The sequence below is a fragment of the Mesoplodon densirostris genome, chromosome X, assembly GCF_025265405.1.
Source record: "Mesoplodon densirostris isolate mMesDen1 chromosome X, mMesDen1 primary haplotype, whole genome shotgun sequence".
In the NCBI taxonomy this organism is placed as follows: Eukaryota; Metazoa; Chordata; class Mammalia; order Artiodactyla; family Ziphiidae; genus Mesoplodon; species Mesoplodon densirostris.
The window spans coordinates 92,465,526-92,478,467 of NC_082681.1; the positions used below are offsets into that span (position 1 = coordinate 92,465,526).

General features: G+C 39.4%; 1 protein-coding gene across 1 annotated transcript; it reads right to left on the bottom strand.

The window, feature by feature from the left end:
- Positions 1 to 388: 388 nt before the first annotated feature.
- GSPT2 (G1 to S phase transition 2) lies at positions 389 to 2,933 on the bottom strand. The gene is made up of 2 exons (XM_060086962.1): positions 2,829 to 2,933; positions 389 to 2,722 (listed from the first exon to the last, which is right to left on the bottom strand). Exon 2 carries the CDS (start codon positions 2,709 to 2,711, stop codon positions 813 to 815), a length of 1,899 nt encoding a protein of 632 aa, XP_059942945.1. The 5' UTR covers positions 2,712 to 2,722; positions 2,829 to 2,933; the 3' UTR covers positions 389 to 812.
- Between the last annotated feature and the right edge of the window lie 10,009 nt (positions 2,934 to 12,942).

A 12,942-nucleotide genomic window follows, 5' to 3' on the forward strand; every position in this document is an offset into this window, starting at 1 on the left:
TAGTCTAGTCAACATACGGTCTGAATCCCCAGGTATATTTGTAATCTGGCCATGTTCAACATTCGGGGACTTGATAGATGGCCTGAGCTTTTCTTTTTCAAATCACAAGTGGGAAAGCAGAAGAGCTCCTTTATTGACTGGACTTGAACACAGAAAACAAAGTTCATTGGGAAGAGCTTTAAATTATTTTTCTCAAAATTAAAATTTTTCCTTTAACACAAACCTGTGCATTGTTTGTAAATTCCTCATTTAAAACAGTGAGTGCAGGACAGTTGTTAAAAGCCCAGGTAATAAAATGTATTCAGTTACTTGAGACAGTAAAAAACCTAATTGAGAAGTATTACAGACAAGTTTAAAAAAATATTCAAAAGCATTTCAAATACCAATAAGAGTTTCAAATGGAATATTTTATTCACGTTAGTTGTCTTTTTAACATGTACACACACACTGACACACTCTGATTGGTCTGCGTGGAACAAGGGTTGTCTAAATATCCTAAGGGAAAATGAAAAATTAAAAAATATATTAATTTTTCATTGTTATAGACAATTACATCCACATCACTTACAAAGCTATTACTGATTCTGTTCAAGGAAGCAGAATGGCATAGGAGGAGGAAACTTATGGGTAAATTCAGCAGTGACACAACTGAGATCTCAACATGAGAAAGCTGACAAAACATGGATTTTTGCTGTGAAATTTTTCTTTGCAAAATATGGAGAAAAGTCTCTCAATGGGCAGTAAATAAGAGAAGGTGGTGAACTTTTGTAGTCAATTCTCACAGTATTGTGTAGGGGCAACAAGAAAACTGCTTAGTCCTTCTCTGGGACCAGTTTCAGAACTTTTCCAATCGCAATGGTCTTACCCTCATCTCTTAAAGTAAAACGACCCATTTGAGGAAAATCTTTGAATGTCTCAAGGCAGATAGTTCCTGCTGTCCTTAAACGGGCAATGCACACTTGATCTTGTTTCACGAAGCGGGGCCGTGTCTTACTCTTTTCTCCTGATTTTTTATCTACCAAGGAGATTAAGGCTGTTATCTCAACTTCCTCAATACAAGTATGAATGTGCAGCACCGCATTATAACCTGGGCAGATGATGGATTTGTGCTCAATAATCACTATCTGAACATCAAATGTGCGTCCAGAATGGCAAAGATTATTAGGATCACAGAGTATGAATCCTGGAAGAATCTCTTCTTCTTCAATTCCCTTCAGTCTGATTTTAAGGTTTTCACCTGGGGCTACATAATCAGTTTCAGCATCATCAGAAAGTATTCCAAGAACTTCCACATTGTGCTTGTTTGGCATCATCACAAGCTGCTGGCCTTTAAAAATGGATCCTGATTCCAGCTTTCCCAGGACCACAGTGCCCATATCCTTGTACTTATCCACAATTGGCAGTCTAATTGGTCCATCAATGGATCTGTTGAAGTTTGGCATATTATCCAAATACGGAATGAATGGTAATCCAGTGTACCAAGGGCAGAAATCTGATTGCTCTTTAATATTTGCCCCGGTAAGCCCTGAGCAGGGCATAAAGTGAATGTCCTTTTTGGGACTGAAGCCGACTTTCTTCAAAAAGGGCACTAGCTTTTCTTTACATTCTTCATATCTCTCGCTGCTCCAATTTACTGTGGGATCATCCATCTTATTAATAAGCACTATTAAATATTTCACCCCTGCTGTTTTTGCCAACATCGCATGTTCTCTTGTCTGTCCACCTTTTTCAAATCCAGTCTCAAACTCTCCTTTCCTGGCAGAGATTACCAGTACAGCCAAATCAGCTTGAGAAGCACCACCAATCATATTTGGGACAAAACTCTTGTGGCCAGGGGCATCTAAAATTGTGAAATGTTTCTTTTCTGTTTCAAAATAGGCACGACCCACTTCTACTGTTTTACCCTTGTCTCGTTCTTCCTGATTTGTATCTAAGGCCCAGGACAAATACCAAGTTTCTCTGTTTTTTTCTTTAGCTTCTCTTTCATATTTCTCAAGTGTCCTTTTGTCAACCATTCCTGTCAAAAACATGATCTGTCCTCCAATGGTTGACTTTCCGGCATCTACATGCCCAATGAATACCACATTTACGTGTTCTTTTTTAGGAGCACCTGAGGGGACGACCACAGATTTCGATTTTCTGATTTCCTCTTTCTCAATCAATTCCTGGCCACTTTCTTCTGGGGGCCCCGAATCTCCCAAGGAACTACCCCCTGGCTCAGCTTCACTTACTTCTTTATTGTGCTCCCATGATTCTTCTAAGACCATCTCCACCTCTCCATTTTCTACAACAGGTTCCGAAAGTTCCATGGTAACGGCTGAATTGGAACCTTCACGCCACACTAACTGTTCCTCTTTGGAATGTTCCACAGGTGCCCCCCGTCCCAGCCTTTTACCTTGAGGGTCGCCCGCGCCGGGGCAGGTTTCATCGATGCCGGGGGCGTCGGCCGGGGGGGTCTGCGGCTGGCACGGGCCCCGCAGGAAGGACGGCACGAACTCCGCGGCGTGGACGTTAGGCACGAAGGGTTTGGCGTTGACGTTGAGCTGTCGGCTGAAGGCCGAGCTGAGGGGCTCACGCTGGGCCTCGGCCGCCGCCGCCGCAGCCGCCGAGGCGGCTCGGTCCCCGCTCGGGGCCAAACCCGGTGCTTCCATGTCCACCTGGTCCCAGCAGTCGGGAGCCGAGTCGCTGCTGCTGCTGCTGCCCGGATCCATGGTCCTCAGCCCTGATGGATGCGGGGAGGGAGCGGGCTCAACGGGCCAGAAAGAGCGGGCAGTGCCGCCGGGGGTGAGGCGGCAAGAGCAGGGGGCTCGGGGGGGAGCGACACGAACCTTAGCGGCGGCGCGGAGGCAGCCCGGTCCCGACGCTGCATTCGCAACTGCGGCGGCGGCAGCAGATATGGCGGCGCAGCCTCTCCTGTTGTGTGTGAGCGGATCTCCTCCCCCAAACCCCGACCACTTCCGACTCCTCCACCGCCGACCCGGCGCCGGGCGGGGATTGACCTCTCGCTGCCATCCGTACGCTCGGCCTCCTGCATCCTCAGTCCTGGGTGAAGTCCGAAAGTCTCTCTCTCTCTCTCTCTCTCTCTCTCTCTCTCTCTCTCTCTCTCTCTCTCTCTCTCTCTCTCTCTCTCTCTCTCTCTCTCTCTTTTTTTTTTTTAACGTAAATGTCCATTCATTTTTGTTCACGCGCTCCGGAAGAGCGATTTGACCACGATTTAATGAAGCCTAGACAGGCACACCTGATTTCCAATTCTACTCAAGATTCAAGTGAAAATGAAAATTCCTATTGAACAAATGGAGGTAGAGGTAGGATAGGGGTTAAAGGTTTACCCAGCAACCGAAGGAAGAAATTAGTGATCAGGGAGGCGCTCTTGAAATACAGGGAGATGAAGCCAAACCTTGGAAATGCGACTTTAAATCAGTATTAATTTGAAACCCGAGGCCTTTGGATTTCCCTTTTCCAGTGCTGCCCCTCCCGCCCCCGCCCCCGACCCGCCAGAAGCCTATAACTTTGGCTGATGGCTTCTACCGTGTAAAGATGGGGTTTTAACCTTTTTTCATGTTAAGCACTTTGGCTGTATCTACATGGAAGGAATTCCCAAGGAGACCCTTGTCCTGGTAAAGCTGCGCAACCTACAGCATTTGTGCAGGTGCCAGGACAATAGCTGGCCTGTGATGCGGTGTTGGATCACACAGACAGGCACAGGACTCAGATCACTTGTATTCTTCTAACCAACTGTATTCTGGTGTACCTGCCCCACTCACCAGCACCTCCCTGGAGTACACCGTAGGTCCACAGAATTTCCTCTCTAATTCTGGGAGCCTGGAACCTTACTGCTGATACTGGGTTTGCTCTAAGAAAGAATCAGTGTCATATTGGAACCTTACAAGGCTTGTGGGTATCAGCCTAATTAAGCCGATTAAGACCTCCGAGATGGGCAAAGTCCATAAGACCCTAAGCAATAGAATCTCACTCTTAGAAAGAGTTTATAACATTTGAGCCAAAGCCTAGAAGAGCTACTTTGTAATTTATCTTAATTTAGATCAAACTGAAATAGAAAAAGGATACTGGGAAAATGCAGTTTTCTAGTACAAGACGAAGTCATAGAGTTGGATATTAAATACATCCAACAACAACCCAAAATGTAAACATTAGTAACTGATTTATAACTTAAGAAATTTGTTCTGCAGATTTCAGGGGTAGTAAAAAATGTCGTATGTCTAACACACTTGGATCCTTGGTGGTTTCAGTCTGGGTTTGCCACTATTTTACTAGCTCTGTGCTGTTCCCAAGCCATTAGATGTGAAACCCCTTCATTCTTTTTGCCTCAGATAATGGCTTAATTATTCGCTATCACATAAAGAGAATGTACACACCTAATCACAAAGAATAGGAAGAAATGAGAGGGTGAATGCAGAGACCCTTGGACAGCACTCTACAATGTGCTGGAGCCTTTCTTGGGCATGCTGTGAACCTCAGATAGACTTACAAAAATGTCTCTGGGAGAACTTGTCAAGGTTTAGGCAATTGTGTTCACATAAAGTTAGTAATAGAAAGGAAGTGGAACAGACCAGAGACATTCCCTTTACCTGGGTCATTTGTATTGATCATGAGAATATTAGTGTAAATGCTACTTAATAATATCTCTGTTAGAGAACAGAGGATGATTCACTTTTAGAAAACTAAAGGAGAAATGAGAAATGGTGACTGGATGTCTTCACAAGCCATCATCCTTGGGGCTCAGGGAGAGGCAGATACACCCAAGAGAAAGAAACATTGACCAGGCTATATACACAGAGACTAACCTTGGACAAAATGCTCTTTGTTTGTGTGATGGGCTGATTGTCTCCAGTTGATCTGCCTAGAACTTTGAGAGAGTTCATCAGTATATGGGAGAATCCCCATCAAAGGAAAGATCTGGCCACTGCTTAATTCAATCATTTTCCACTTTAAATTTTTTATTGCAAAATATAGCACAAATACTGAAAATTGCAGAAAACAAAATTATAGCTTATTGACTTAGAAGGAAAACACACTCCTAACCACCACCCAAATCAATAGAACTTTGCCAGCCAATCCAGAAGGCTTCTCTGTACCCTGTCCATACACAGCCCACTCCTTCCATCCTTAAATGTAACCACTATGCTGACATTTATGGTAATCACCTTCATGATTTTCTGTACAGTTTTATCACACAAATGTATACTCAAGCACTACAGTTCAATTTTGCCTAGCTTTTTTTTTTAACATCTTTATTGGAGTATAATTGCTTTAAAATGATGTGTTAGTTTCTGCTTTATAACAAAGTGAATCAGTTATACATATACATATATCCCCATATCTCTTCCCTCTTGCATCTCCCTCCCTCCCACCCTCCCTATCCCACCGCTCTAGGTGGTCACAAAGCATCGAGCTGATCTCCCTGTGCTATGCGGCTGCTTCCCTCTTCCCATTTGTTTATTTTTGTTTTGGTTCCATTTCTCTAGGAGGTGGGTCAAAAAGGATCGTGCTGTGATATATGTCATAGAGTGTTCTGCCTATGTTTTCCACTAAGAGTTTGATAGTGTCTGGCCTTACATTTAGGTCTTCAATCCATTTTGAATTTATTTCTGTGTATGGTATTACGGAGTGTTCTAATTTCTTCTTTTACATGTAGCTGTCCAGTTTTCCCAGCACCATTTATTGAAGAGGCTGTCTTTTCTCCATTGTATATTCTTGCCTCTTTTATCAAAACTAAGGTGACCATATGTACATGGGTTTATCTCTGGGCTTTCTATCCTGTTCCATTGATCTATATGTCTGTTTTTGTGCCAATACCATACTGTCTTGATTACTGTAGATTTGAAGTACAGTCTGAAGTCAGGGAGCCTGATTCCTCCAGCTACGTTTTTCGTTCTCAAGATTGCTTTGGCTATTTGGGGTATTTTGTGTTTCTGTACAAACTGTGAAATTTTTTTGTTCTAGTTCTGTGAAAAATGCCAGTGGTAGTTTGCTAAGAATTGCATTGAATCTGTAGATTTCTTTGGGTAGTAGAGTCATTTTCACAATGTTGATTCTTCCAGTCCAAGAACATGGTATACCTCTCCATCTATTTGTATCATCTTTAATTTCTTTCAACAGTGTCATATAATGTTCTGCATACAGATCTTTTGTCTCCTTAGGTAGGTTTATTCCTAGGTATTTTATTCTTATTGTTGCAATGGTAAATGGGAGTGTTTTCTTAATTTCACTTTCAGATTTTTCATCATTACAGTATAGGAATGCAAGAGATTTCTGTGCATTGATTTTGTATCCTGCTACTTTACCAAATTCATTGATTAGCTCTAGTAGTTTTCTGGTAGCATCTTTAGGATTCTCTATGTATAGTATCATGTCATCTACAAAGAGTGACAGCTTTACTTCTTCTTTTCCAAATTGGATTCCTTTTATTTCTTTTTCTTCTCTGATTGCTGTGGCTAAAACTTCCAAAACTATGTTGAATAATAGTGGTGAGAGTGGGCAACCTTGTCTTGTTCCTGGCCTTAGCTGAAATGCTTTCAGTTTTTCACCATTGAGGATGATGTTGGCTGTGTGTTTGTCATATATGGCCTTTATTTTGTTGAGGTAAGTTCTCTCTATGCCTACTTTCTGCAGGGCTTTTATCATAAATGGGTGTTGAATTTTGTCGAAACTTTCTGTGCATCTATTGAGATGATCATATGTTTTTTCTCCTTCAATTTGTTAATATGGTGTATCACATTGATTGATTTGCATATATTGAAGAATCCTTGCATTCCTGGAATAAACCCCACTTGATCATGTTGTAAGATCCTTTTAATGTGCGGTTGGATTCTGTTTGCTAGTATTTTGTTGAGGTTTTTTACATCTATGTTCATCAGTTATAATGGCCTGTAGTTTTCTTTCTTTGTGACATCTTTGTCTGGTTTTGGTATCAGGGTGATGGTGGCCTCAAAGAATGAGTTTGAGAGTGTTCCTCCCTCTGCTATATTTTGGAAGAATTTGAGGATAGGTGTTAGTTCTTCTCTAAATGTTTGAAAGAATTCTCCTGTGAAGCGATCTGGTTCTGGGCTTTTGTTTGTTGGAAGATTTTTAATCACAGTTTCAATTTTGGTGCTTGTGTTTGGTCTGTTCATATTTTATATTTCTTCCTGGTTCAATCTCAGCAGGTTGTGCATTTCTAAGAATTTGTCCATTTCTTCCAGGTTGTCCATTTTATTGGCATAGAGTTGCTTGTAGTAATCTCTCATGATCTTTTGTATTTCTGCAGTGTCAGTTGTTACTTCTTTTTCATTTCTAATTCTATTGATTTGAGTCTTCTCCCTTTTTTTCTTGATGAGTCTGGCTAATGGTTTGTCAATTTTGTTTACCTTCTCAAAGAACCAGATTTTAGTTTTATTGATCTTTGCTATCATTTCCTTCATTTCTTTTTCATTTATTTCTGATCTGGTCTTTATGATTTCTTTCCTTCTGCTAATTTTGGGGTTTTTTTCATTCTTCTTTCTCTAATTGCTTTAAGTGTAAGGTTAGGTTGTTTATTTGAGATGTTTCTTTTTTCTTAAGGTAGGATTGTATTGCTATAAACTTCCCTCTTAGAACTGCTTTTGTTGCATCCCATAGGTTTTGGGTTGTTGTGTTTTCATTTTCATTTGTTTCTATGTATTTTTGATTTCCTCTTTGATTTCTTCAGTGATCTCTTGGTTATTAAGTAGTGTGTTGTTTAGCCTCCATGTGTTTTTATTTCTTACAGATTTTTTTCCTGTAATTGATATCTAGTCTCATAGTGTTGTGGTCTGAAAAGATACTTGATAGGATATCAATTTTCTTGAATTTACCAGGACTTGATATGTGACCCAAGATGTGGTCTATCCTGGAGAATGTTCCATGAGCACTTGAGAAGAAAGTGTATTCTGTTGTTTTTGAATGGAATGTCCTATAAATATCACTTAAGTCCATCTTGTTTAATGTATCATTTAAAGTTTTTGTTTCCTTATTTATTTTCATTTTGGATGATCTGTCCATTGGTGAAAGTGAGGTGTTAAAGTCCCCTACTATGATTGTGTTACTGTTGATTTCCCCTTTTTCGGCTGTTTTATTTGCCTTATGTATTGAGGTGCTCCTAGGTTAGGTGCATAAATATTTACAATTGTTATATCTTCTTCTTTGATTGATCCCTTGATCATTATGTAGCGTCCTTCTTTGTCCCTTGTAATAGTCTTTGATTTAATGTCTGTTTTGTCTGATATGAGAATTCCTACTCCAGCTTTCTTTTGATTTCCATTTGCATGGAATATCTTTTTCCATCCTCTCACTTTCAGTCTGTATGTGTCCCTGGGTCTGAAGTGGGTCTCTTGTAGACAGCATATATATTGGTCTTGTGTTTGTATCCATTCAGCCAGTGTACATCTTTTGGTTGGAACATTTAATCCATTTACATTTAAGGAAATTATAGATATGTATGTTCCTATTACCATTTTCTTAATTGTTTTGGGTTTGTTATTGTAGATCTTTTTTTCTTTTGTGTTTACTGCCTAGAGAAGTTCTTTTAGCATTTGTTTTAAAGCTGGTTTGGTGGTGCTGATTTCTCTTAATTTTTGCTTGCCTGTAAGTTTTAAATTTCTCTGTCATATCTGAATCAGATCCTTGTTGGTCCAGTAATCTTGATTGTAGGTTTTTCCCTTTCATCACTTTAAATATGTCCTGCCAGTCCCTTCTGGCTTGCAGAGTTTCTGCTGAAAGGTCAGCTCTTAACCTTATGGGGATTCTCTTGTATGTTATTTGTTCTTTTTCCCTTACTGCTTTTAATATTTTTTCTTTGTATTTAATTTTTGATAGTTTCATTAATATTTGTCTTGCTGTGTTTCTCCTTGGATTTATCCTGTATGGGAATCTCTGTCCTTCTTGGACTTAAGTATTTCCTTTCCCATATTAGGGAATTTTTCAACTATAATCTCTTCAAATATTTTCTCAGTCCCTTTCTTTTCTCTTCTTCTTCTGGGACCCCTATAATTGGAATGTTGGTGCATTTAATATTGTCCTAGAGGTCTCTGAGACTGTTCTCAATTCTTTTCATTCTTTTTTCTTTATTCTGCTCTGCAGTAGTTTTTTCCACTATTTTGTCTTCCAGGTCACTTACCGTTCTTCTACCTCAGTTATGCTGCTATTGATCCCTTCTAGAGAATTTTTAATTTCATTTATTGTGTTGTTCATCACTGTTTGTTTGCTCTTCAGTTCTTCTAGGTCCTTGTTAAACATTTCTTGTATTTTCTGCATTCTATTTCCAAGATTTTGGATCATCTTTACTATCATTATTCTGAATTCTTTTTCAGGTAGACTGACTGTTTTCTCCTCATTTGTTAGGTCTGGTGGGTTTTTTTCTTGCTCCTTCATCTTCTTAGTGTTTGTCTGTCTTCTCATTTTTCTTAACTTACTGTGTTTGGAGTCTCCTTTTCACAGGCTGCAGGTTTGTAGTTCCCGTTGTTTTTGGTGTCTGCCCCCAGTTGCTAAGGTTGGTTCAGTGGGTTGTGTAGGCTTCCTGTTGGAGTGGACTAGTGCCTGTGTTCTGGTGGTGGAAGCTGGATCTTGTCTTTCTGGTGGGCAGGTCCATGTCTGGTGGTGTGTTTTGGGGTATGTCTGACCTTATTATGATTTTAGGCAGCCTCTGTGCTAATGGGTGGGGTTGTGCTCCTGTCTTGCTAGTTGTTTGGCATAGGGTGTTGAGCACTGTAGCTTGCTGGTCATTGAGTGGAGCTGAGTCTTGGCATTGAGATGGAGATCTCTGGGAGATTTTTTCTGTTTGATATTACGTGGACCTGGGAGTTCACTTGTGGACCAACATCCTGAACTTGGCTCTCCCACCTCAGAAGCACAGCCCTTATGCCTTGGTGGAGCACCAAAAGTCTGTCATCCACAGGGCTCAGAATAAAAGGGAGAAAGAAAGAATGAGAAAGATAAAATAAAATAAAATGAAATGAAATTGCCTACCTTTTTTGATAATTCTTTTAAGTCTCTCAATCTACAGCTTCCCAACCTATCTTGCATTTTTTCCCATCATTTATTCATTGAAGAAGGTAGATATGTGACTTGGAGAGTTTTCTACATTCTTGGCTTTGCTGATTGTACCCCTATGATATAGTTTAAAATATTCCTTTTTTTCTCTGTGTTTTCTGTATATCTATAATTGGATCTGTGAGCTTGATATAGGTGCAATTTTTTAGCAAGAATACTTGAATGGGGAGTTTGAGTATTTCCATAAAGAGGCACGGCACATAATATCAGGTTGTGACTCCTTTTACAGTTAGCAGAAGTTAATGATGATAGTGTAGAAACATTGCATCATTAGGTGTTGCAAAATTGTGATATTGTACTTCTGTCATTCTTCCTTTCTTTATTAATTGGGATACACATTTAAAACAGTTTCCTTTTATTGACAATTTTGTTACTTTGAGGTACAAATTGTAAAAGAGAGACAGGGAAGTGGTTGATTATTTCTCTTTATTTGAGTGTTTTGAAAATAATGATGTTGTTGCCTATAATCCTTCACAGATGACAAATAAGGATATTGCAAAAGAATAATTATGAATTATTGGATTTACATATATTTGATGTTTTAAACAACTTTTCTCACTACACATTAAATTTTAGATGGTCCATTATTGACCAGTGGAAGCCTCTTCAAGTTGGGTTCTGAGTAGTTTTGAGACTATGCTAGTAATCCTTCATGGTTTATTTATTATCTGGTGAGACAAAATATACCAGACCAATTTTATATATTTCTGCCAAACCAGAAATACTGGTTCTCATTGATAAAAGAGAATGATAAAAATTAGAAAATAAAATAATTATTCATTTGATTTATCCCACCTACACATATAGAAGTCTTGATACTGCCACCACCAATATGATTAGAGAAAACAGATGTTTTTTCCATAAGCTCTACACATTCTCTACCAGTATATCATGGTTGAACTACATTTATCTGATAATAACTCATTTTGTTGAGTGTTTCCTGGGTGCAGGTCATATTTCAATTACTTTCTATGGATTTTCTTATTTCATTTTCCCTACCTTTCTGCAAAGAAGGTAATCTTATCACTATATTTTACAGAAAAGAAATGGATGTTTAGAGAAGCTGCGTGAATTATCCAAGGTCATATAACTCGTAAGTAGTGGGCTTTGTGTTCAAACACTGGCAGTATGATTCTAAGGCCATACTGGCTTGTAGCATCTATTATCTACAAAAAAATGAATTGGGAGATTTGGCAGGTTTAAATCACAAAATGGGAGAAGAGGATAAAGTCATAGATTATCTGGAGAAAATGAAAATACTGGTGAATTTTAGAAAGAAAGGATAATACAGTGAAGTTCTTTTATGAGGACATGTTTTCTTCCTGAAGTAGGAGATAACCCTGTGGAGATTGTGAGAGAGGAATGAAATAAGTAAAATGAGAAATGGAGAAGGTTTAGGATAGACTTTTAGGGTGTGGGGGAACTGGCTGACTTGCAAATGTAAAATTATTTTCATAAGAATTCCAATTAAACAAAAGCAGTTTATACTGGAAAACATAATACTCTCTGGTGTTGAGATTCCCCTCTTTCCCCCTCATACACCTAGCATCATTAGGCAGACTAGAGCACAAGCAGAGTTTTAAGTTTCATCCAGGTTTTAGGAATTGTAGTACCAAATCGGCTGGAAGGAGAAGATGAATATATCAAGGGACTAGGGATACAGGGTTAAGAACACTGTGTTGGATGCCTTATATTGGTTTTCTCAGTGTATCTCCCCGCTGCATTCATAAATATGCCTCTCCATACTGAAGAGGCAGGAAAGCTTAATTCTCTGTTTCCTAGAATTTTTACTAGTAGGGTTCCAGATGCATTTTACCTTCTCTCAATCTGATGCACACTGATCAGATTTATTTTAGAGCTAATTTAAGTGTAGAGAGATGTAGAGTAAAGCAGGCATGATCTGGAGTTGTGAATGTAGCTGGGGAAGTATCTTTCTTGAGCTAACAATTCTGGTAGAATTTCCTGGTTCCAAGAAAGCAATTAAGACACCCTATGCTTAAAGCCAACAGTTGCACTGGAAGCATGCTGATTTACACTCAACTGTGGCAGCTCCCCTTGGGGACCAATTCTGCTGAATGACTATAATAATCATTCTGACAGGCCATGAATAGACTTGTATCTCCAGGCCCTAGGACAGTATTTATAGGCCATAACTCCCCAAATTAATCCCTGTACTAATTAACATAGAATGCTTTCTGCTAACAGCAACAAAACATTGACTAGTACAAGTAACGAAAAGTTGGGGTTCAAAATCAAGTCATACCATTGTTAACTACTGTCTTCATTTAATATCCTTAAACATTCTGTGCCTTAGTTTCCTTATCTGATAAGTGGAGATGAATCCACATTCACATGTTCACCCTGAGGTACTAGGGGCAAAGGTACATGGCGGGTACAAAGAGCCAAAGAGGCTAGATTTGTAAGATACTTCAGTGGCATCATCATTACTAAACACCAATATGGTAAATTGTGGGACAGCAAATTCCATCATGGATGATACGCCTTATAGAAAAGCCTGTGAGTAAACATAAACAAAAATGCCCAATTTGAGGCTAAATGGGGGTAAATGTATCTCCATTCTAAGGCAGTCCCTAATCCCCGCAATGTCCACACCACACCCCATCCAATGTCTCCAGTCCTAGGTGAGAATATAATTACAAACCAAACCTGAAACTATAAACCTGTTGTTTTCAGACTCATTCACACACAGTCAATATGGGAAATATGAAGAACTGTGAAAACTGAGATTATCAGTCACTCAGACTTGTTCATTTTACACCAGTACACAGAATTGCTAAAATAAAATTTAGTGAAGCATATAAATAAAATGATAATTATGTGACATGATGGAGATGTTGGCAAATGCTACAGTGGCAT